Source organism: Microcebus murinus, chromosome 6, assembly GCF_040939455.1.
Source record: "Microcebus murinus isolate Inina chromosome 6, M.murinus_Inina_mat1.0, whole genome shotgun sequence".
In the NCBI taxonomy this organism is placed as follows: Eukaryota; Metazoa; Chordata; class Mammalia; order Primates; family Cheirogaleidae; genus Microcebus; species Microcebus murinus.
In genome coordinates this window covers 24,661,549-24,685,200 of record NC_134109.1, presented here as the reverse complement: position 1 = coordinate 24,685,200, position 23,652 = coordinate 24,661,549, and the positions used below count along the sequence as shown (strand labels likewise).

The 23,652-nt window shown below is 39.3% G+C and overlaps 1 protein-coding gene across 1 annotated transcript; it reads right to left on the bottom strand.

The window, feature by feature from the left end:
• Positions 1–225: 225 nt before the first annotated feature.
• On the bottom strand, positions 226–23,648 carry ALKBH1 (alkB homolog 1, histone H2A dioxygenase). The gene is made up of 6 exons (XM_012743182.3): positions 23,461–23,648; positions 20,192–20,300; positions 15,178–15,340; positions 6,403–6,493; positions 3,558–3,751; positions 226–1,392 (listed from the first exon to the last, which is right to left on the bottom strand). The coding sequence occupies exons 1-6, from the start codon at positions 23,641–23,643 to the stop codon at positions 963–965; spliced, it is 1,170 nt and encodes a 389-aa protein (XP_012598636.2). The 5' UTR covers positions 23,644–23,648; the 3' UTR covers positions 226–962.
• Between the last annotated feature and the right edge of the window lie 4 nt (positions 23,649–23,652).

Here is a 23,652-nt window from a genome sequence, read left to right as displayed (position 1 = left end):
TTCATGCATTTTCCAAGCTGACCATTAGGCAAGACAGTAGTGACTGCAGTATCAAGGAATGTTCTCTTCCGTGAGACAACCACAAAGAATAACTAGGGCAGAGCAGGACCGGTGCAGGGCAGAAACAGAGGGCTTCAACAGCATGAACAATATAGCAAAAAACCAAACTAAAACAAAACAAAAACTAATCCCAGATACACTAACCCAAAAAGACAGAAACAGATCTTTAATTTAAAATTGAGTAAGTTTATTCACGGAGAAAGAGCAACAAAACACCCTCGGGACTTTTTTAGTCCAACAATTAAAACTGCATTAGAAAACCAACAGGGAGTTTGGAGATGAAAATGACATATAGAGAAACTACTGTTCCCCTTTCCTTGGGTTTACATATCTTTTAGGCAAGAGAGTCGTGATTACTTTTTTCTAGGGGACAAGATTGCCTGTTCCATTGTCTTAATGTGTATAGGATTCTAGAAGATGGACGAGACCACAGAATTTGATGATGACTGCAGGAGTTGAGAAGATGAGACTGATGGCTGGTTCACAGAACCACAACTACCACACATCACCAGATGCAGGGAGAAGGAGTACTATGGTTCCCACTGATAAAATCTGAGGTATTTAAAAGACTCCGCAGACATGGAAACTTGCTTGTACCTCCCTGAGAGGTAATGGTAGAGGCTGAGAAGGCTGTTGTGGAAGAACAATACCCCCTCGGGCTGACTTTTCAACATACATTAATGCCAACATCTAACTAGGATTGGACTAGGTCAAACACTTCTCTGAGCAAAGTGGTTCATCAGTTTACTCTTCAGGATGGGTTCCAAGGCAACAGTGTGATCAATGATGGGTTAGTTCTTCCCTGTCTCTGTTGTTTGGCTTATCTTGGTCCACGGCAATACAAAATAGCATGGCCATTTACTATAAGATGTGCTTGAGTAAAAGAATGGGATGTCCAAGCCTCAGCTGTCAGCGTCGATCCTAGCCCGTTTTACTGGGCTATTCTGGTCATCTAGATGGCAGAAACCTTCTGTGGTGATGTCTCCTTTTTTGTCCTCCACAGGTTCCAAAGGGAAGTCCTGGTCTGTGGCCAGGACCTGTCGGACAGTCATGTTAACACGAGCAGTTTTCAAGTAGCTGGCACACACCTGCCAGTCCTCTACAGAACAGGGCTCTATCACTGAATCTCTGGGGAGGACAGCCGGCAGAGGCATCTCTAGGCAGTGAGGCAGGCTCTCCCCTTCTGGATTTGGAAGGACCCGAGGGACTGCATGGTTCAAGAGGCGGCTGAAACCTGACATCACCATGATGTCACCACTGTGCATAAACATGGCTGTGGGGGCCTCATCCCTTTTGAGACCTCCCAGGAGAAAGATGGCAGACTGTCCAAAGCTACAAAAAATAGAAAAAACATGGAACATTAAGTTTCTGTTGCCAACTGCATTATCTCCTAATTTCAGCTTGATACTTACTTCTCCCAAATCCTCTTTAAAAAAAAAAAATAGAGACAGACTCTGTTGCCCAGGCTGAAGTGCAATGGCACCATCATAGCTCCCTGCAGGCTTGAAATCCTGGGCTCAAGTGATCCTCCCACCAGCCTCCCAAGTAGCTGGGAATATAGGCATGTACCACCATGCCCAGCTAATTCCTACAATGTTTTTTTGTATAAAGATGGGGGTCTTGCTATGGTTACCTAGGCTAAAATCCTCTATTTTAAACTGTGCTAAGATCCTTCTCTTCTGGCTTGTGTCTATGAGTGACCAACCCATGATGTGTTACCTATATTGTGACAGTCCACAGACCTGCTGCAAAATAAAATTTGATGCGGTTAAATAAGCAAATGAAGAATTTAGTTTTAACATTATCAGTGTAAGTTTTTTTTTTTTTTTTTTTCAGACAGAGTCTCACTCTGTTGCCTGGGCTAGAGAGCTGTGGCCTTAGCCTAGCTCACAGTGGCCTCAGCCTAGCTCACAGCAACCTCAGACTTTTGGGCTCAAGCAATCCTTCTGCCTCAGCCTCCCAAGTAGCTGGGACTATAGGCAAGAGCCACCATTCCCAGCTAATTTTTTCCTATTTTTAGTTGTCCAGCTAATTTGTTCCTATTTTTAGTAGAGACGGTGTCTCGCTCTTGCTCAGGCTAGTCTCCAACTCCTGACCTTGAGCAATCCTCCCACCTTGGCCTCCCAGAATGCTAAGATTACAGGTGTGAGCCACCAGGCCCGGCCTATCAATGTAAGTTTTACTGATACATCTTTAAGCCTTTCAGCAAAATTATTTGAGTCTTTTACTATGTTTATCATTCTTTCACTTTAAAGATAAGGCAATCAGTAAGAGGTACTTTCTTCATTGAGATACAGGTGCAGTATTGTGCACAAATTATGTTTACGAAGATGAGGAGAGTAAACTACTCAGGCTTTTGTGTTTTGCTCTATATTCTGCCTTCTATTCCAAAAAAGGTCACTTTGTTTTATAGTCTACCACTTGCTTACTCCACAGAGCACTGACAATACCTCATTTAAAAAGGCAGAATCCGGCTGGTGTGGTAGCTCACGCCTGTAATCCTAGCACTTTGGGAGGCCAAGGTGGGATGATCGCTCAAGGTCAGGAGTTGGAGACCAGCCTGAGCAAGAGCGAGACACCGTCTCTACTAAAAATAGAAAGAAATTAGCTGGACAACTAAAAATATATAGAAAAAATTAGCCGGGCATGGTGGCACATGCCTGTAGTCCCAGCTACTCAGGAGGCTGAGGCAGAAAGATTAGTTAACCCCAGGAGTCAGAGGTTGCTGTGAGCTAGGCCGACGCCAGGGCACTCTAGCCCAGGCAACAGAGTAAGACGCTGTCTCAAAAAAAAAAAAGAAGAAAGGATAGATTTCAGTTTCTTGAGAAAGAAAAAGAAAAATTAAAAAAAAAAAAAAAAAAAAAGAAGAAAGGAAGGGGGGAGGGGGAGGGAGGGAGGGCGGGCGGGCAGAATCCATTCATCCTAAACAGAAATAGTAATCTGGTCATTGCTCTTAAAAGTCTAGGCTAATTTTACTTCATGATTAATTGTCAAGATTCTCAGAAGTGAAAGATTATAGAGTCCAATCATTTTTTTAAGTTTTTTTTTTTTTTTTTTTCTTTTTTTTTTTTTTTTTTTTTTTTTGAGACAGAGTCTCACTTGGTTGCCCGGGCTAGAGTGAGTGCCGTGGCGTCAGCCTAGCTCACAGCAACCTCAAACTCCTGGGCTCGAGTGATCCTTCTGCCTCAGCCTCCCGGGTAGCTGGGACTACAGGCATGCGCCACCATGCCCGGCTAATTTTTTATATATATATCAGTTGGCCAATTAATTTCTTTCTATTTATAGTAGAGACGGGGTCTCACTCAGGCTGGTTTTGAACTCCTGACCTTGAGCAATCCGCCCGCCTCGGCCTCCCAAGAGCTAGGATTACAGACGTGAGCCACAGCGCCCGGCCTCATTTTTTTAAGTTTTATGTTTTTATTTACTTGAGCTTTAAAAGCTTTAGAAAAAATAATTAAATGATAACAAGTAAATCAAAATCCCTGGAAGTAACTTACCTGAATGACAGTAGGGGTTTGGAGTGGTCTAGTTCAGATTTGTCTACATGGATTCCCAGCGTGGAGTCCAAGCGGTAGTAATTCAGGATACCTGCTTCGGCTCGGAAACCTTGAAATCCACAGGCAGCAGCTACTTGCTCTGAGAGGAAAGCCAGGTCAGAAGGGAAAGGTGTATAATGATCTGCTGAATATTTCTTTGGTAAAAGTAGGAAAAATAAGAAAAATAAACAATGATCTCAGGAACACAGGAAACTATGGTATAAGATTAACTACCACCTTAAAAATCATCTTAGAAAGTAATATATACATAGCATTATCTATATACATCCATTCTTGAGGCATCCAGTAATCTAATAATGAACCATTAAAAAATACTGAGCACCTACTATATGGCAGCACTATGCTATACAAGGATAAATCAGGCAAATTTACACTGCATGGAGTCTACAAGAAACAATCACACCACCACCCTCTAGTTAGTACACTTTAATCCTAAACAGGATAATTCTTTTAGGGCAAAAAGGCAACTCAAAACTTTTGCTGCGAAGAGGTCCTAAGAAAACATAATGACCAATACAATGTAGTGCCCTGGATAAGATCTTGGAACATAAAAAGGATACTGGCTAAAAACTAAGGAAATCTGAATGAAGTAAAGATGTCACCATTATACTCATGTATTACTAGTTATTAACTGAGACAAAGAAACCATATTAATATAACATGCTAATAATAAGGGGAACTGGGGAATCTCACTGTACTATCTTCTCAACTTTTCTGTAAATCTAAAACTATCCTAAAATAAAAAGTTAATTTAAAAAAAGGCAACTCAAATAGTATAGCCAGTTTGGTTTTGGAATGCTCAGCTTGCAACATGGCTTAGTGCCAATTTCACTAGTTAATCTGATGGAATGATGTGCTCAAAACACATGAATTAACTCTGCCTTATATTATGACCAAGGCAGACTTTAAAATGGATATAACTTTCAGCCCTTATTTCCCAGAACTGCCTGTTTTTAGCACCTAAGAATCACAAATATCTTTTTCACTAAAAAAAAGAAAAGAAAAATAAAAGCAAAGCAATAACACTCTCTATAAAATCTTTCTGCATTTCATGAAAATGACAAGGCTGCAGACATGATTAAGATTTTCACTTAGTATCCTATGCAAATGAGTCTGAAGGCTATTTTGCCTATGTGTCTCTGCAGTGGCCTGACACTCTTGTTTTGTTATTCCTCTGCTCTCATTTCTTACTTTTTAAAATCAACCTCAATTCTGGTCAGAAAATTCATTTTTGTCTTTTATCTCCACTAGTGTCCTGATATATTCTAGCTAGAAGAATAGAGGTACAAGTCTGGACAGGTCTTTGGCCGTAAGTGAGCTTTAACTTCGGGTGTAAGGAATACTTTTATGAAAAGACTTTGATGGAGTGGCCTTTTCAGTTGGAACTTCTCTGTTTTTTATTTTTTCTCCTTTTACTGAAGAGCAAATAAGGAGAGTTCCTATTTAATTTCTCAAAACTAAAAGTGTAAAGAACTTTAAGATTTTCTCTATGATTTTAAGCTTTAGTCCTTCAGAAAATCAACTAGTCAGGGCTGCTGTTCTAGCTCTAGATAGCCTCTGTTATAATGAAATAATTATCCTTTTGGGCTTTCAACCCTATCTAAACTATCTATGTACTACTCTTTAAATTCTCTTTCACATTTCTCTGATTACTCATTTAGAGTTTTTGGCAATTTTCACTCATTTTTCTTAGTAAATAAGGCTAACTTTGAGGGCCTTGAGAACAACAGTATCTAAATAAAAGTATTATCATCAAAAACTATAGCTAACATTTCGTGTGTGAATGCATTTAACTACTCAGAACAGGCAGGCACTGTTGTAATCATTTTACAGGCATTAATCACTTAATTCTTACAACCGCCTTATGAAGTAGGCATTATTATCATTATTGGAGGCAGGATTCAAACCCAGGCTATTCAAACCAAAGAAAATCACATGGCTATTTCCTTAATACAAATATCTAGTTTTCCACTGAATTTGTATTGCTGAAAGTAAGATTTATATCATGAATATTTTTTAAGCAATACCTGTCATTATTTAGAGCAGTTAATATATCTGTTAATAAGTTGGGCCAACTGAAACTATGGAGCTTTTAGAAGGTAACTGGTTAGTAGGCAATGATAATGGTATATATTAATATTTTATTCAGTTCACTCTTAGAATCAATCCTTATACTTGGTGGCAAACGTCTAATTCAAACAAGAGACACTGTACTGCTGATGACAAAGAAGGTATTTTCTGACACAGAGGACAGGAAAGAAGAAATTGTAGCTTAAGAAAACAAGAAACTTTATCAACTGTAGGAAATTCTTTCCCACCTCTCTCCCGCCCAGATGTTATACAGAGGCAAAGGTATCCAGATATTGAAGGTTCCTTTGTGAATTGATGAAAGAGAATACTAGAAATATATGGAGCTGCTTTTACTCCAGACAGATATTATGTAGAAAATAAATGCTCAACAAGTTCTAAACAATAATGGAAATAAAGATAAGTGAGAATTGCTTTTGAAAGCAGCAAAAAAAATCTAAAACCTACTTTGGGAAAGCACTGATGACTTCTGATGCAATAATATAACCTGAGAGCACATGAAGAAGACAGTTTCTCCTGATAAATTATTCATTCCTCTTAGGATACCTGCTGAAGATTGTGTTAGAAGGAAATAAATAAAATGGATCCTCCCATAAATGGATGATCTGGTACTTAAAGGTTGACCAAGAAGAAATCTATCTATGTGGACCCAAGAAGAATACAAATGGAAAACAAAGAATTAAGAAAATCTGAATACCTTATTGTCCCAGTTATAATGGTAGCCTAGGGTCACCCAACGCAGTTTCTCTAGTAAACTTCGAGGCCGCCGTTTATTCACTTCTTTATACCTGCAAAGATTGGTGACAAAATAGGATTTATTCATCTCAAATGGTAGCAATAGCCCTTTGTATAGACCCTGAAGTCTAATTTTAATATTCCATGGTATAGGCTGTTAGCCAAGATTACGTAGGGGAAATTAGAACAGATAAATGAGTTGACCAAGAATACAATGACAGTAAAAAACACATTAGCACTTCTAATTTCTAGTCCTTGGCTATAAATCCTCTGCTGAATGGGATGAAGTTTAAATGATGAGTCTCTAGTATCTCAATAATGAGAAAACAAGAATTACAATAGGGCTGGGTGTAGTGGCTCACACCTGTAATCCTAGCACTCTGGGAGGCTGAGGCGGGTGGATTGCTCGAGGTCAGGAGTTCGAAACCAGCCTGAGCAAGACCCCATCTCTACTAAAAATAGAAAGAAATTAATCGACCAACTAAAAATATATATACAAAAAAAAATTAGCCAGCATGGTGGCGCACGCTTGTAGTCCTAGCTACTTGGGAGGCTGAGGCAGTAGGATCACTTGAGCCCTGGAGACTGAGGTTGCTGTGAGCTAGGCTGCTGCCACGGCACTCACTCTAGCCTGGGCAACAAAGTATAACTCTGTCTCAAAAAAAAAAAAAAATGAATGACAATAGAAATGTCTTTATTTGTCCATGGGACCAAGATCACTATGGGCAATCAAAAATATATATAACAGAACATTTTCAGTTTGGTTTGCTAAAAGCAGGGTATGATTACTCAGTTATTACTATGTCTATAATGACGGTGGCTTCCCAGAATTGCAGGTTGAGGAAAAAAATTTAGCAAAATATAGTATACAGTACAATAAAAAATAACTGGTTTAACACAACTTCTTTAACCCTGTATAACGTAGCTTAGATAATTGAGGCTGGGATAACAATTAAGGCACAACTGTAATTGATTTGGTTTCTGACATACCCTTGTTCAAATCATGGGAGGTTTCCGTAAAAACAGAGAGGTGCCCTTTCTGCAATTACATATTGTCTAATAAAATCTATGTGATTAACTACTCTTTTTCTAAAAAGGAAGCTTGTTTGTTTGGTTCACCTCTAAATATCTAAAAGTATGAAAATGTTAGGTCTAATCATTTTAGTTAATTTCTCTCTATGTAATTTACATCATTAATCCATCAAACTTTTTTCTGTCCAAAACCCATGGCTGTTTAAAAAATAAAAACTTAGATTCATTTAAGGAGTTTATATTCTGAAAAGAGGTGACACATATAAGAATGAAAAGTTGAAGGAGAAATGAGAGGGAAATTCAAGGCAGTATAAAGTCTAGTACTGAACTGAATAGCACAGACTTTGAGGGGTACTAGAATTAAGAAAAAGGAGAGGCCGGGCGCGGTGGCTCACGCCTGTAATCCTAGCACTCTGGGAGGCCGAGGCGGGCGGATTGCTCGAGGTTGGGAGTTCGAAACCATCCTGAGCGAGACCCCGTCTCTACTAAAAATAGAAAGAAATTAATTGACCAACTAAAAATATATATACAAAAAACTAGCCGGGCATGGTGGCATATGCCTGTAGTCCCAGCTACTTGGGAGGCTGAGGCAGGAGGATCGTTTGAGCCCAGGAGTTTGAGGTTGCTGTGAGCTAGGCTGACGCCACGGCACTCACTCTAGCCTGGGCAACAAAAGTGAGACTCTGTCTCAAAAAAAAAAAAAAAAAAGAAAAGAAAAAGGAGAGTTCAAAGTCAGCTGTCTAATCAGTGAAGGTTTCATGGCAGAGTTGGAGTTGAGGACGGCATTGAAGAATGGCCAGCATTGAAACAGGAGTGACACAATAGGCAATAAGGACACAAGCCTGAGCAAAATGAAAGGATTTATTAGAGGCCCGCACTGTAAGCGGCACACTCATCTTGATGCTTGACAAAGAGTTTACAGAATAGATGCTATCTGTCACAGAGTTTACATTCTAAGAAGGATATCGTGACATATACATCAAGACCAGCAGATAAAAGGAATGGACAGAAACTGATTTATTTAGGACAGGTGTGCAGAAAAGAGACACAGCAGACTTGACTGAAGGACTTTCAAAGGTGGCCCCTCTCAGGCATGTGGAACTTGGATGTGGAGAGGATTCACACCATGCCCTGGAACTGGTGAAAATAGTTCACATTACCTTGACTGTTCGCACAAACATAAGATGGTTTATGTTGAACACCTGCTTTCTTTCTGGGAGTTTGGAATTTTGGTATGTGTCAGTCAGAGACTGCCTACGTGACAAGCTTCTAGTAAAAACCTGGGCACTGAGCTTCTTTGGTACATTTCAGATTTTGTTATATATATTTGGTTGTCACTTCCTGTAAGATGGAAGCTCGCACCTGGTTTTTCCTGGACTTTGCTCCATGTACCCTTTCCATTTGCTGATTTTGCTTTGTATGCTTTCACTACAATCAATCTTATCTGTGGCCACAACTATATGCTGAGTCCTGTGAGTCCTGGCAAATCATCAAACTTGAGTGTGTGGTCTTTTGGTCCACTCCATGACACAACAGGAAACAGACAACTAGCAATCTAGGGAAAAAGATATGTTAAGATTTGGCCAGTGACTGCAACTAGCTATCCAAACAATTACAATATGGATAACAACCATGCAATATTTAATATCTGTGCATAAAAACTAATAAAACAAAAAATACAATGTAGTTATTAATACAACCTGAGTTCTATCAATGTTTATTCTGCTAAAAGTACAAATAAAAGAACTCCCTGATATATTTGTTCTGTTTTACTAGCCTGTGATAGAAAAATAAGTATGACCTCTTATTTCTGGACTTGTGTGGATTTTAATAGAAATATAAATGTAGTTTCAGAGTTATATAAGCACTCTACAGAGGTAACCTATTCTATTTCTCTTCCCAAGATATTATTTTGTGGCTAATTCCCTATTTAAAGGTAATCTCTAGTTCCCCCTCGTGTCCCCACTCTGTCTATCTCTCCTTAATATAAATGAACAAACAAACAAACAAATAAATAAGACTCCAATCCAGAGCTCCAAATAGATGGTGCCCTGAGTATCTAAATGGCAGAGAAGAGCTATACAGAAAGCTTTTACAGAACCTGTCTACACCTCATTAGTTTTTGCCCAGTGGTTCTCAAACTTTAATGTGCATCAGAATCATCCACAGGGCTTGTTAAAACTCACATGACTAGGTCCAGGCCTACAAATTCTGACTGAGTAGGTCTGATGCGGGGCCTAAGACCTGCATTTCTAACAAGTTCGCAAATGATGCTGATACCGCTGGTATGGAGATCACACTTGAGGACCACTTTTCTAGTCAAAACTAAAACAAAATACCTTCTATCTCTTTTTTTAGCTAAACAACAGATCATTTTACTCTTAATGAAGAGCATTTATATATTTTACTCTTAATGAAGAATGTTATATCAAAACAAGACTGATCTGAAACAGTGAAGATAACAATAATGCAGCTTTGGAAATAATCCAGAAGGTGATGGTATTTTAGACAATTAATATGGCCTCAACAAATTGCTTTTCCATCAAACAATTTAGTCTGTTCTTCAAACACAGGGCATATGTTAAGCAATTCTTAAGCAAAAAAAGAAAAAAATAGAAAGAATAGGGTATACATTATTATAATTAACACAGGTTTACAGTAATAAACATTATCATAATTATAGTGATAAGCATGAACAGAACCATCCTGTATTGTACCTTTTCTAATTTAATTCCTTTTTTAAAGAAACCAAAAGACCATCTCTTTCCTACACTAAAAGAAAGGCTTTGAGCTTATAGAGGAGGACTGGCCCAAGGCTGTATTAAATAAAAGAAGCCAGAGAATAGTCTTACTTTCAAAACCTTAAGCCCAGTCCTCATCACAAAAGAAAAAATAGCAAGAATAGCTGAAACTTGCTTAGGGCTGGGCATGGTGGCTCATGCCTGTAATTCTAACACTTTGGGAGGCCATGGCAGGAGGATTGTTTGAGGTCAGGAGTTCAGGACCAGTCTGAGTATGAGTGAGACCCCATCTCTACTGAAAGTAGAAAAAGATCAGCCAAGTGTGGTGGCATATGTCAGTAGTCCCAGCTACTTGGGAGGCTGAGGCAGGAGGATCACCTGAGCCCAGGAGTTTGAGGTTGCAGTGAGCTAGGCTGATGCTACTACATTCTAACCAGGGAAGAGAGTGAGACTATCTCAAAAACAAAAACATACATATTTTGTGTGATGTAGTAGACCCACGTAGGCATATTAGATCCTTATTTCATATCCTCTTTTAAGAACTTGATTTTTAATTCTTGCCTTTGTATTTTCTGGAAGGAAAATAGCAACAATTGTTAACATTTACCTTTAAGATGTGAGAGTAAGACTGGCCAACACTATATATTTCTTGCCTTAGTACTAGTTAGGGACCCTTCTCTGATTCTCATGGGCCTCTTAGGTAATAAAGATTTTAAAAATTTGCTCTTGAACATTATCAATAGTATGAAGATAAAACCATTTAACATGCTCCCAGATCATTTTCCACCATAAAATATTGAGGGATCACTCAAGGGGGTGGGCTGTTCTCTTTTAAAATCTGACTTGTCCAAAAGGAGGCCAAGGAAGATTAGGGCCAATGAAGCTCCCATATCCACCTTGAAGAACGCAGGAAATACACTGGCACCTGATAAATCTTTATCCAGTTATCCAAAAGAATGTTTTCAAGCAAGCATGACCCGAATTATCAGGTCTCACTGCAAAAAAGAAACAAGCCATGCTACCTGCCCCTGCTACCTCCTCCAGGCACTAGCAGGAAGATGATAGGTGGGTGGGCTGGCCACCTTTTCCCCTCAAGAACATGCTCACAAGGTGGCTTGCTCAGTTCTGTCATGGGCAAGTGCTTTATGTAAGTGCTGGCATTTCTCTCAGCAATCATGTTCTGTAGCACAGCTTTTAGCTGAACCCTAACTGGGTGAAAATGAACTCCTGTCCTGCTTGTCTGCTCTCTGTACAGTGGGTAGTCTGGGTGCCATAACTAACCACTGGTATTTTCTTTTCTTTCTTGCCTGTAAGAGACATTAGTGAATCACTGTGAAAGCAATGACAGAATAGTCTAAAGGTTTATAATAAAAACCTTCAGAATCCTACTGCAGATATTTGTTTTTCAATTATTTTAAAATTGGGAATTGTGTCTTTCATAACTCTGAAAATTTCCCTTCACGACCACAAGTTTCTCTCCTTCCTTTCCTATTCTCTCACTTCCACTGAACTTCAATCTCCAGTCCCTAGCACCCCATTCTTTCAGTGTTTGTTTGTTTGTTTTTTTGAGACAGAGTCTCACTGTTGCCCAGGCTTGAGTGCCATGGCGTCGGCCTAGCTCACAGCAACCTCAAACTCCTGGGGTCCCCATAATATGCTGAAATAAAAAAAAAAAAAAAACAACTCCTGGGCTCAAACAATCCTACTACCTCAGCCTCATGAGTAGCTGGGACTACAGGCATGGGCCACCATGCCCGGCTAATTTTTTCTATATGTATTTTTAATTGGCCAATTAATTTCTTTCTATTTTTAGTAGAGACGGGGTCTGGCTCTTGCTCAGGCTGGTTTTGAACTCCTGACCTTGAGTGATCCTCCTGCCTCAGTCTCCCAGAGTACTAGGATTACAAGCACGAGCCACCTCACTCAGCCCAGGGGAACCTTTTATAACAGACCCTCTTCCTTTCTGACAGACTCTGGGAAGTGGGGAGAGATGCCATATACTGTCCACATAATTATGAATGACCATGATTCAACCACCCTGAATGGCTTATCCAGTCTAATGCCGTCATTTCCCACATGAGGAAACTGAAAAATGTATCACATAGTGACAACACCAGAACTAGGGCCCTAATTGATTTTCAATGTCGCCAACACAATGTCTGAGCATATCAATTCCTCCCAACCCTTGACAACATAAGGTATGACTACCACATTTTTTATTTTTGTTAATTTACCAGACCAAAAAAAAATGTATCTCAACATTGTTTACATGATGATTTATTATAGGGATTCATCTGAGCTATCTTAAAAGATAGCGGGGATTTCTCCTGTCATATATCAGAAGGAAAAAATCAATAACTTGAAAACACAAGCTGGTTTAGTAACAAGTTCTCTTTGACTAATTTCACTCAACCATGATCTTCCTTTATTTTGCTTTCAGTTCTAAAGATGACATTACTAAAAGCTTAACATTGCTCCTGCCTATAATATAACTTATAGACTAAGGTTTTAAATGAAAACCATTGAATTTTAGTTCTTCTTTCCCCTTTCAACTTAAGAAAATCTATTTCCCCTGTTAGAATCAGCATGATAGTCTAAAAACTAGACCATCAGGGCCACTTAAGACCAAACAAGACACAAAATTGGTACAATGGTTTTAACTGGCACTGTTCTAAGGACTTCTCACATATTATCTGTTTAATCTTCACACTATTAAATAAGGAAAGGACTGTTATGAGGCACAGAAAGGTTAAGAAATTTGCTCAAGGTTAAATAGGCACTAAGTGGTAGAGCCAGGACTTGAACACAGGCAGTCTGACTCAAGAACTGATTCTCTACATCACTAAACTTTTTTCTTTTTTGAGACAGAGTCTCGCTTTGTTGCCCAGGCTAGAGTGAGTGCCATGGCGTTAGCCTAGCTCACAGCAACCTCAAACTCCTGGGCTCAAGCAATCCTCCTGCCTCAGCCTCCCAAGTAGCTGGGACTACAGGCATGTGCCACCATGCCCAGCTAATTTTTTCTATATGTATTAGTTGGCCAATTAATTTCTTTCTATTTACAGTAAAGATGGGGTCTTGCTCTTGCTCAGGCTGGTTTCGAACTCCTAACCTTGAGCAATCCGCCCGCCTCAGCCTCCCAGAGTGCTAGGATTACAGGCGTGAGCCACCGTGCCCGGCCTCACTAAACTCTTTATAGTCTGGCCTTAACCCACCCTTCCCACTTCATGTTTTCCCAATCCTATCCACTACTTTCAGGATGCATTTTCCACAATCTACCCCAACCTAGCCACTTAAGTGACCATCCCCACTATATCGTATAAACTCTATTCCTGTACTTACAAAATTGTATTTAATTATCTGTTTACATGTCTGTCTTCAACTCAACTACAAATCCCTTGAAAATTGAAACTGTTTTTAAATCTCTAATACTCAAACACAGTGTCTGACACATAGCAGAAACTCAGCAGGTATCTATTGGATAAACATAAATGCACACATCCTGTGTTCCTGTCTCACAGAACAACTTACTCTGTCTAAAATATTACATCTTTGCTCAGGCTGCTTTCTCCACTCAGAATAACCTTCTTACTTTTCTGACTGGCAAGCCCCTCATCTTCTCCCCACCCTCAATCATTTTTGAAGACCATTTCAAATGGACAGAGAAAAAAAGAGGAAAATAAACCCAATTTTAAAAATCATTTTTTCTTCTTTGATCCTGTACTCTGCCTAGAAGAATTAATTATTTCTCTGTGTTCCCACAATGTTTTTCTTTTCTTTCTTTTTTTCTTTTGGAGACGGAATCTCACTCTGTTGCCTAGGCTAGAGTGCCATGGCGTCAGCCACGCTTACAGCAACCTCCAACTCCTGGGCTCAAGTGATCTTCCTGCCTCAGCCTCCCGAGTCGATGGGACTATAGGCATGTGCCACCATGCCCCACTAATTTTTTCTATATATATTTTTAGTTGTCCAGCTAATTTCTTTTTATATTTTTCTAGTAAAGACGGGGATCTCGCTCTTGCTCAGGCTGGTCTCGAACTTCTGAACTCCTGAGGTCAAGTGATCCTCCTGTTTCGGCCTCCCAGAGTCCTAGGATTACAGGCATGAGCCATCAAGCCCGGCCCCCACAGTGTTTTTCTAAACCACATCATAAAATTTTTTGGGCTAGAATCCAGTGGCATCATCATAGCTAACTGCAACCTCAAACTCCTGGGCTCAAGTGATTCTCCTGTTTCAGGCTTCCGAGTAGATGGGACCACAGGCACACATTAGAGATGGGGTCTCGCTATGTTGCCCAGGCTGGTCTTGAATTCCTGGCCTCCCAAAGTGCTAGGATATCAGGCATGAGCTGCTGTGCCCCACCCACTTTCTAAACTCTACTATAATTATTCCTGTAGATACTGAGTTCCACTCTTGAATCCAGTGCGGGTATCTTTATCTTTCTATCTCCAATACCTAGCATCATGCCTGGCACAATACTGACCCTCAGTAGATATCTGTGGAATGAATGCTGTAACAACATGAAGGTAAAATAGTAGTTCTTCTCATGAGGAACAACTGGTACATCATAAAATAAAAATAGCTAGTAGCACTGACTACATCTTGAAGAGAAGAGCTTTCATTGTTATTTTGTCCTAGGATACCACAATTCTTTAAAGAAACTCACTTTAAGTAGAAAAAAATGGCAGAAGCTGAATGAAAATGGATTATCCAATGATTAATGAGGATAAATTCAATATCTAAGCTGTGATAATCAAATCTTTAAAAAGGGATCTCAATTTAATATAACTGTCAAAGCATCTCCAAATGTTCCCTGGGAAAGAATACAACTGCTTTATATTTGCTTGGAAACAATGAGGGGAAAAATTGGCCAGTCACTTTCGCTGTATTCTTACAGAACAGGTCCTTCAAAATCTGTGATGAACTGAGCTGAATATTAACACTTGATTCTGACTGATAAGACTTACCTCAGGAACTCTTTGCTCTGTTCCCACAGATCTTGGGTCTCTTCTCTAGTCATGTGTTTGTCCAGGTTACATACATTAGGTTTCTGGGAATATAACTTAAGGCACTGCTTCACCCAGTGCCACTGGTAACCTGGGAGGAAGGGGTTTGGGATAAAAATAAATCCTATAAAAAGATGGGTGGAAAAAAAGGAGAGGAAGAATTCTCCATCAGTTATTCAGATCATTTCTTTTTCTTGACAACCTTACCCCCACTACTCTGTTTACTCCCTATATTCTTTTTTTTTTTTTTTTTTTGAGACAGAGTCTTGCTTTGTTGCCCAGGCTAGGGTGAGTGCCGTGGCGTGAGCCTAGCTCACAGCAACCTCAAACTCCTGGGCTCAAGCAATCCTGCTGCCTCAGCCTCCCAAGTAGCTGGGACTACAGGCATGCACCACCATGCCCAGCTAATTTTTTCCATATATATTAGTTGGCCAATTAATTTCTTTCTATTTATAGTAGAGACGGGGTCTCGCTCTTGCTCAGGCTGGTTTCAAACTCCTGACCTTGAGCAATCCACCTGCCTCGGCCTCCCAGAGTGCTAGGATTACAGGCGTGAGCCACCACACCCAGCCTACTCCCTATATTCTTTTTGGTCATGCTTCAAGTTCATAAAGAGCTAAATTTTGATGAATATTAGACAGCTACCATTACACAAATGTCTTTGGCTTTCTGGGTTATTCTTAAAAGAAATAGATATTCCACAAGGTTAACTGTCAGTTGTGTTACCCCAAAACAAACTTTACAACTGAAAGTACCAAAAGTCCACTCTCTATTCAGTAGGTCTCATCATTTAGAGTCATCCAAGACCTTTTTGCCTCCCTGTTTCATTAATTGGAGGCACAGAGGCTGAAATCTTATACTGAATTTAACTAAAATATAGATTTGAAAGACATCATCTAATGAATGGCATGCTCGTTATTAATCTATTTTCTCTCAGTTTCAAATCCACCTGTATATATTTGGCTTCACAGTATAGGGCTGAGAGCCCGCCAACTACATTTATTCTTTGCCAGCTGGCTCCCTGCTAACCTGTGCCTGTAGGGGGCAGTAATCATAGACTGGAGGGCAGAAGTTGGTTCTAATATAATTTCTCCACATCACTAAAAACAGCCTCATTATTATGTCTTTTCTTCAGAAGTCTAAGCCCCATGAATCCCATTTCCAAGCTTCTAAATTTAATAGTCCCAAGCTCTTCTGTTTTTCTCCCCATTCACAGGGGTAGCAGCTGTTTCTTACAGTTGTTACTTCTGAAATATTATCTCAGTGTTCCTTTTTAGTCTTTTCAGTTTTCTTATACCTAATAATTCTTTATATTATTTCAGTTAAAATAATTGGTGATTTCTGACTTCTGACTTGATATAACAAGAAAGAAAGATGGTATTCAAATCTTCTCAGCAACTCACTATGGCTTATGTGTTGGAAAAATCTTTGTGACCTTCACAGCAACCTAATCTCATTTTTTTCCCTCTGAAAAGAGGAATAATAATATTTAATGGGAATCCTGTGCATGGTAAAGAGTCATTCATTCACCAAACACACATTATGTACCAGGCACTTCCTCAAGAATTAGAGATAAAGAGATGAAAAACTGCCTGGAGAAAGGACAGTAAAGACAGTTATACCGTAACTTGTTTTTTGAAGCCTGGTTATAAAAGGAAACAAATGCTGAGGAGCAGTCAAAATGAATAAAGAATTAAAGAGGAGAGTTTATGGTTTTTAAGGACGCTTATAGTTTGTGAAGAAAGAACCAGCAGAGAAAGTGGTTGGAAATACAAAAGAGGAAAGTTACAGAGCAAGGTAAAGAAGGTGAGATAGAGAGGGTGAAGGACTGGCTTTAAAGTGAAAGAACTCCTCTTCCTCTGAGGTTGGAGAATAGGAATGAGAATATTTGCTTATAGGTATGGGGACCACTAGAAGCTAAAGGGGTTTGTGCCTGATAGACTCAGTTTTCCCAACCAGATAACCAGCAAGGCCATCTCAGCAAGACAGAGCATGGCTGGGCAGGGCCCTGAGAAACAAGAAGGAATCAATGAAATTATACAAAAGGCAATTATTCTATATTAGTATAATGTTCTCCTTGCAAAAGGAATACTACAAACAGACATACAGGCTAAAGCTTAAGGATTTCTGAGTTAAATGCTGGCAATAATCTGAAGGTCTTCAATTCCTGGTTGTATTCCAGATCTAGTCTAGACCAGAAGTCAACAAACTTTTTCTGTCAAGGATAAAGATAGTAAATACTTTAAACTCTGAGAGTTATTTGATCTCTTTAGTATACAACTCTGTCACTGTAGCAGGAAAGTAGCTATAGGGTAGTAAGTAAATAAATAGGCATAGCAGTATTCTAGTAAAACTGATTACAAAGAACAGGTAGGGGACTTGGCCCTTGGCCAAGTTAACCAAAACCTAGTCTAGACTATTAATCATGACAGCATGTTTTATGGAAATGTCCTTAGGAGAATTACTTTGGACAACAGACAGTAAAGATACTGAGCTGAAGCTAAAACAAAACAACTTTGGTATTACCAAACTACTCTTCCTCTCTTCTCTTTGGCATATAATTTAGACACAGAATAATGATAAACTTTAATAACAGTGATTAATGATAAGTAAGTTTATTCCTAAGTCACTAATTATAGTAGCTGCTAAAAATAACTGGATGTGTACAAAGTGTCAGCTATTGTGCAAGCAACCTTATGCTATCTCATTAATCTTCATTCAGTAACTCCATGAGAAAGTTATTAATCCAATTTTGCAGATAAGAAAACAGAAGTTCAGAGGGGTAACATGACTTCACTGACTCATCCCTCTCTCCTGGCCCATCTGTGGCCAACAGCACACATTTGGGATATAACAACAAAGCTGAATTTGTGGTCATGGAACAAGCAAAGCTAGTTAAGTCCACAGAGGCAACAAGCCTATGTTCTTTGCATTATAAATACTAGGCTCTACTAATCCAAGATCACAAAGATTTATGCCTATGTTCTCTTCTAAGAGTATTATAGTTTTTGCTCTTACATTTAAATGTTTGATCTTGAGTTTATTTTTGTATATAAGTTAAGAGTCTAAATTAATTCTCTTGCATCTCAATATTCAGTTGTCCTAGCACCTTGTTAAAAAGACCATATTCTCCACTACTGAATTATTAAAAATCAAAGTCAACTGATTACCAGAGGCTGGAAAGAGTAGTGGGGATGGTTAATGGGCACAAAAATATAGTTAAATAGAATGAACAATATTTGATAACACAACAAAGTGACTATAATCAACAGTAAGTTACGGTATACTTCCACTAAAAGAGTGGAACATTTAGTGGAACGTTCCTAACACACAAAAAATGATAAATGCCTGAGGTAATGTACAACCCAACTACCCTGATTTGATTAATTTACATAGAATGCCTGTATTAAAACATTACGTTTACCCTATAAAGATATACAACTATAATGTACCCATAATAATAATAAAGAAAAAATCAAGGTCAATTACATTGACCATTGCTATGGTTTGGATATGGTTTCCTTACCCTCACCAAAATTCATGTTGCCATTTGATCCCCAATGTGGTGGTGTTGGGTAGTAGGGCCTAGCAGGAGGTGTTTGGGTCATGGGGACAGATCCCACATGAATGGCATAGCGTCATTCTAGAGGTAGCTGAGTGAGTTCTTGCTCTGATGAGACTAGATTAACTATCATAAGAGTGGATTGTTTGTTATAAAGCCAGGAAGAGCCTGGGGTTTTACCACTTCCTCTTTGATCTTCTCTGTCATATTATGCCACAACATGAAAGCCCTTGTTAGAAGCCAGGGCTATGCCCACGAATTCCCCTGCCTGGAGAACTATAAGCTAAATAAAAGTCTTTTCTTTATAAATTAAAAATAAATAAGTAAATACTAGGCTCTAACCAAGTAAATCTATAGGCGTGTGCTACATGATGGCTAGGTAATTTTCCTATTCTTAGTGGAGATGGAATCTCGTTCCTGCTTAGGCTGGTCTCAAACTCCTGAACTCAAGCAATCCTCCCACCATGGCCTCACAGAGTGCTAGGATTACAGGCAAGAGCCACCAGGAATGGCCAAAAAACTAGTATTTCTTTTTAAAGATTTATCTCACTTTTAACTTATACTGGAAATCACAACTGCAATGTTAATTTTATGCCTTTAGGAAGAATCAGGATGGCAGATAACAATTTGGACCAATAAGGCATTTTCATATCTTCTAAATAGTTTATAATAATTAATCTACAATGGCCCCATGAGCGTAGAAAAAAGGTGAACAATACCAACACTTTGTTATTGTCTTAATTTCCCTATTTCTAAAAATTCTAAGCTATTCAGTCTCTTAGGACTTTTGATCTCATTCAGTGTAAAACTTTTTTTAAATGTTCAGTCTTGGCAGGGCATGATGGTACACACCTGTAGTCCCAGCTACTAGGGAGGCTGAGGCAGGAAGATCGCTTTAGCCTAGGAGTTTGAGTTGCAGTGAGCTATGATGATGCCACTGCACTCTAGCTTGGGTGACAGAGTGAGACACTGTCTTAAACAAAACAAAACAAACAAATAAATGTTTAGCCTTGATAACAAGATTTAAGTTGCTATGTCATTTGAGACTATGACTAGAGTGACAACTACAATTTATTCATAACCCTTATATGACAATTATTATATAATTATAATTTATCATTTAAAGCACTTCTGCCAAGTAGGTGTTCAGAGTTATGGCAGAGAACCCAGAGTCAATGTCCTTATTTTTTTATTTGCCATGCCACTTCTGCCATATTAGGAAGGCACTGCTGACTCCTATTCTATACTTTGGGAATGGGCACCTCATGCAAGGCACAATTTAGCATGATTTGGAAGTGAAATATTTATGTGTTTAGTTTTGTCCTTTGTCTATTTACTTGATCACAGCTCCTCCTCTGAAATTAGATACATGATTGAGTGATTTTTGCCTTCTCTGAGGTCAGCTGCACTCACCAGGATAGCCTTCGAGGCCATAGGCTTGCCACTTGCTGACAGGCTGAAGTCCTGCTCTATGTGCATCGTGTTCACTGACTGAAGACACACTTAGCTGAGATCTGACCACCTGGCAGGAAGGAAACAGAAGTCAGAGGACTAAAACTATTTTGCAGGTCAACCCTGGGAATCTTAAACCTCCAAAGACATTTCTGGTATGAGGCAAAGCTTAAGTCTGGGATATTAATCTTACCTCCATCACTAAAATTTGATCTAGAAATTTTATGAGCCACTTAACTTCTCAGAGCCTCAGTTTCTCATCTATGTGCTAACAAACACTAGAGTTACACAAAATTAAGATAAGTGGTAATAAGAAAATTTAAGCAGGTTGATTTTGGCCTTCAACACCACCTTTTTTTTTTTGAGACAGAGTCTTGCTTTGTTGCCCAGGCTAGGGTGAGTGCCAACTAATATATGGAAAATTAGCCGGGCATGGTGGCGCATGCCTGTAGTCACAGCTACTTGGGAGGCTGAGGCAGCAGGATTGCTTGAGCCCAGGAGCTTGAGGTTGCTGTGAGCTAGGCTGATGCCACAGCACTCACCCTAGCCTGGGCAACAATGTGAGACTCTGTCTCAAAAAATAAATAAATAAAAAATAAAATTACAATATTGTCCTCCTTTTATTGACCCTGAAAAATGTTCATGAGCTATGTTTATTTACATTTGATTTACATTTCCTTTTTTTTTTTTTTTTTGAGACAGAGTCTCGCTTTGTTGTCCAGGCTAGAGTGAGTGCCGTGGCGTCAGCCTAGCTCACAGCAACCTCAAACTCCTGGGCTCGAGCGATCCTTCTGCCTCAGCCTCCCGAGTAGCTGGGACTACAGGCATGCGCCACCATGCCCGGCTAATTTTTTATATACATATCAGTTGGCCAATTAATTTCTTTCTATTTATAGTAGAGACGGGGTCTCGCTCTTGCTCAGGCTGGTTTTGAACTCCTGACCTTGAGCAATCCGCCCGCCTCGGCCTCCCAGAGAGCTAGGATTACAGGCGTGAGCCACCATGCCCGGCCTGATTTACATTTCTTTTCAGAAACACACACATACATATGTAAAAATATATATCTATGTTTATGTATATGTGTATAAATATATTTATATATTTATGTGTATAAATATATTTATATGTGTATAAATATATGTGTAAAAATATATTTATATATTTATGTGTATAAATATATATTTTCTATATATATTAGTTGGCCAATTAATTTCTGTCTATTCTATTTATAGTAGAGATGGGGGTCTCGCTCTTGTTCAGGCTGGTTTCGAACTCCTGACCTCAAGCAATCTGCCCGCCTCAGCCTCCCAGAGTGCTAGGATTATAGGCATGAGCCACCGCGCCTGGCCAACACTACCTTTTCTTGTGACTTCTTTTTTTTTTTTTTTTTTTCCAATGTTGTGCTATAAAGGAATCTTGTGACTTCTTATAGAACTCTGAATCATGAAAGGTATTTGGTGTACTAAAATATCTTGAGTCACAAAGTTATTTACTTCAGTTGGGGGAAACAATGTCTTTAAGACAGTGGCATAAAAATAAAACACTGGGAACTCTGCTAAAAGTACAGTATTGGTTCTCTTTTAGATGAAACGAAATGTCAATGCTAGAACTTTTGCTTTTGTTAATTACTTTGATATGAATTTAGTATTTAAGAGGCTGTTGAGGTTTTCTTTTCGCATGAAAGTATCTTATGGATGGCTCATTACATTGGTTAAGAAACCTAATATACAGTCATTAAAATAAGGACACTAAGGGAAAAAAAAAAACCCTATTCTTCCATGGATAATAAACTTAAGGCCTGGTTTGCCTTAGAATATGTCAAATGTTCTTTCAAAGACAAATGATCTTTTATCCTAACAACTTCTCTAAATGTGAAGATTTCCAGACAAAATACCAACAAGTGGCTGGTACATAACCAGTCTCTATAATAAAAAGGCTATCTGGAACCCTCTGAGAGTCCTGATCAGTAAAGCTTTCCAGGTACCCAGGAGCTGATAAAATATTTTAAAACATTTTGTCATGATTTTAAATAGGCCATACTTAATATGCACTATAATTCAGCAATGCCATCAGAGGTGATGTTTGTGGATCTATTTTATCATATGCTAAACTGATGCAAACTACTGAATTAAAAAAAAAAATGCTTTTTCCTTCCTCCCTAGCCAGACTGTTAGCCATCACTTTCCTCACTCCTCCTATCAGCTGTTTTGTAATAGCAACTTCTTCTATTTGCTACTTCTAATCTGCTGCAGGCTGGGAAACTAAACACCCAAGCTTTCATTTACTCAACCCATGCTGTATTTACTGAGTGCTGACTGTTTAAAACACTATTTTAAACTGTTTTTAAACACTGAGAATGTCCCATTCTCAGGTGGCTTACGTTCTAAAAGCATGTATACATTACGGTAAAATACAGGCAAAAGGAGCCAAATGAAGATCTGAAGGGTTCTCCTGAGACAAGTATATTATTCTTGCACTGCAGACTTTCTGTATGTTAGTTTGAGAACTTTAACATCATTTTTACTAACAAATGAAGTTGCTGAGAAGCTGAGTTCCACACAAGTATGGAGTTACTACAGCATTACAATTTTGTTGAGAATTGAGTTATTACGAAGCTTGGAAAGAATACCTCATCCAGACATCTGTGGACACCAAGAGCAAATTAAGAGATTAGATATCCTCAATATTAAAGCGACTGTAAAGAAAATATACATTGCACTACGGTTGTGGTTTCCCTTATGTCCTTTCCTATTATGTTTCTTTCTTAATTTCCACGGGAAAAAGTAGAAAGAATATATTTGGATTCTCTATATATTCGTTTGCCACTTATTTTCAATTTGGAGGGTTTAATCTCACAATCCTACCACGACTATTTTCTAAAAGACTTAACAATGTCAGAACACTTTCAATTTGGGGATTTCTCACTAGTTGGTTTTTTCAAGCTGCAAAGCGCTACCTTAACGCCTACGTAGACGTTCTACGGGGTTTTACACAAACCAAAATAAAAATGTAAGTGGACAGTTAAAGGAAGAAATAAACACTAGTTCCCAAGCTTTTATCCCCGAGGCAGCCGCCGGTATTCGCGTGAAGAAACCGGCAGCACAGCACTTCATGGCTAAAGTGTGACTGTCAGTCGGAGTTCAACTCTGCGCCCAGAGAGGAGGACACGGAAGCCCCTCCAAGAAGGGCGGCGAGGCAAGGAGCGGCGCTGGCCGTTCCTCTCGCTGTACCTTGTGGGCATTAGGACCCGTGCCGCGGGCTGTATGGGCCGCCGAGAAGTCGATGACCCCTCCCAGGTCTGCAGTCCCTGGCTGGCTCTGCCGGTAGAAGCGGAAAAGTTTCCGAAAGGCGTCCTCTCCAGGCTCTGAAGCCAGCGTCGCCACAGAGCCCACGGCCGCCGCCATCTTCCCCATCTCGCTGCC

What these genes read in the sequence shown, in the direction of transcription:
- ALKBH1 (XM_012743182.3), bottom strand. Translation starts at nt 23,643, where the DNA reads ATGGGGAAGATGGCGGCGGCCGTGGGCTCTGTGGCGACGCTGGCTTCA. An exon ending in CGGGTCCTAATGCCCACAAG is followed by an intron (nt 20,301 to 23,460) that starts GTACAGCGAGAG and finishes CCTTCCTGCCAG; the next exon opens with GTGGTCAGATCTCAGCTAAG. An exon ending in CAGAGCAAAGAGTTCCTGAG is followed by an intron (nt 6,494 to 15,177) that starts GTAAGTCTTATC and finishes CAATCTTTGCAG; the next exon opens with GTATAAAGAAGTGAATAAAC.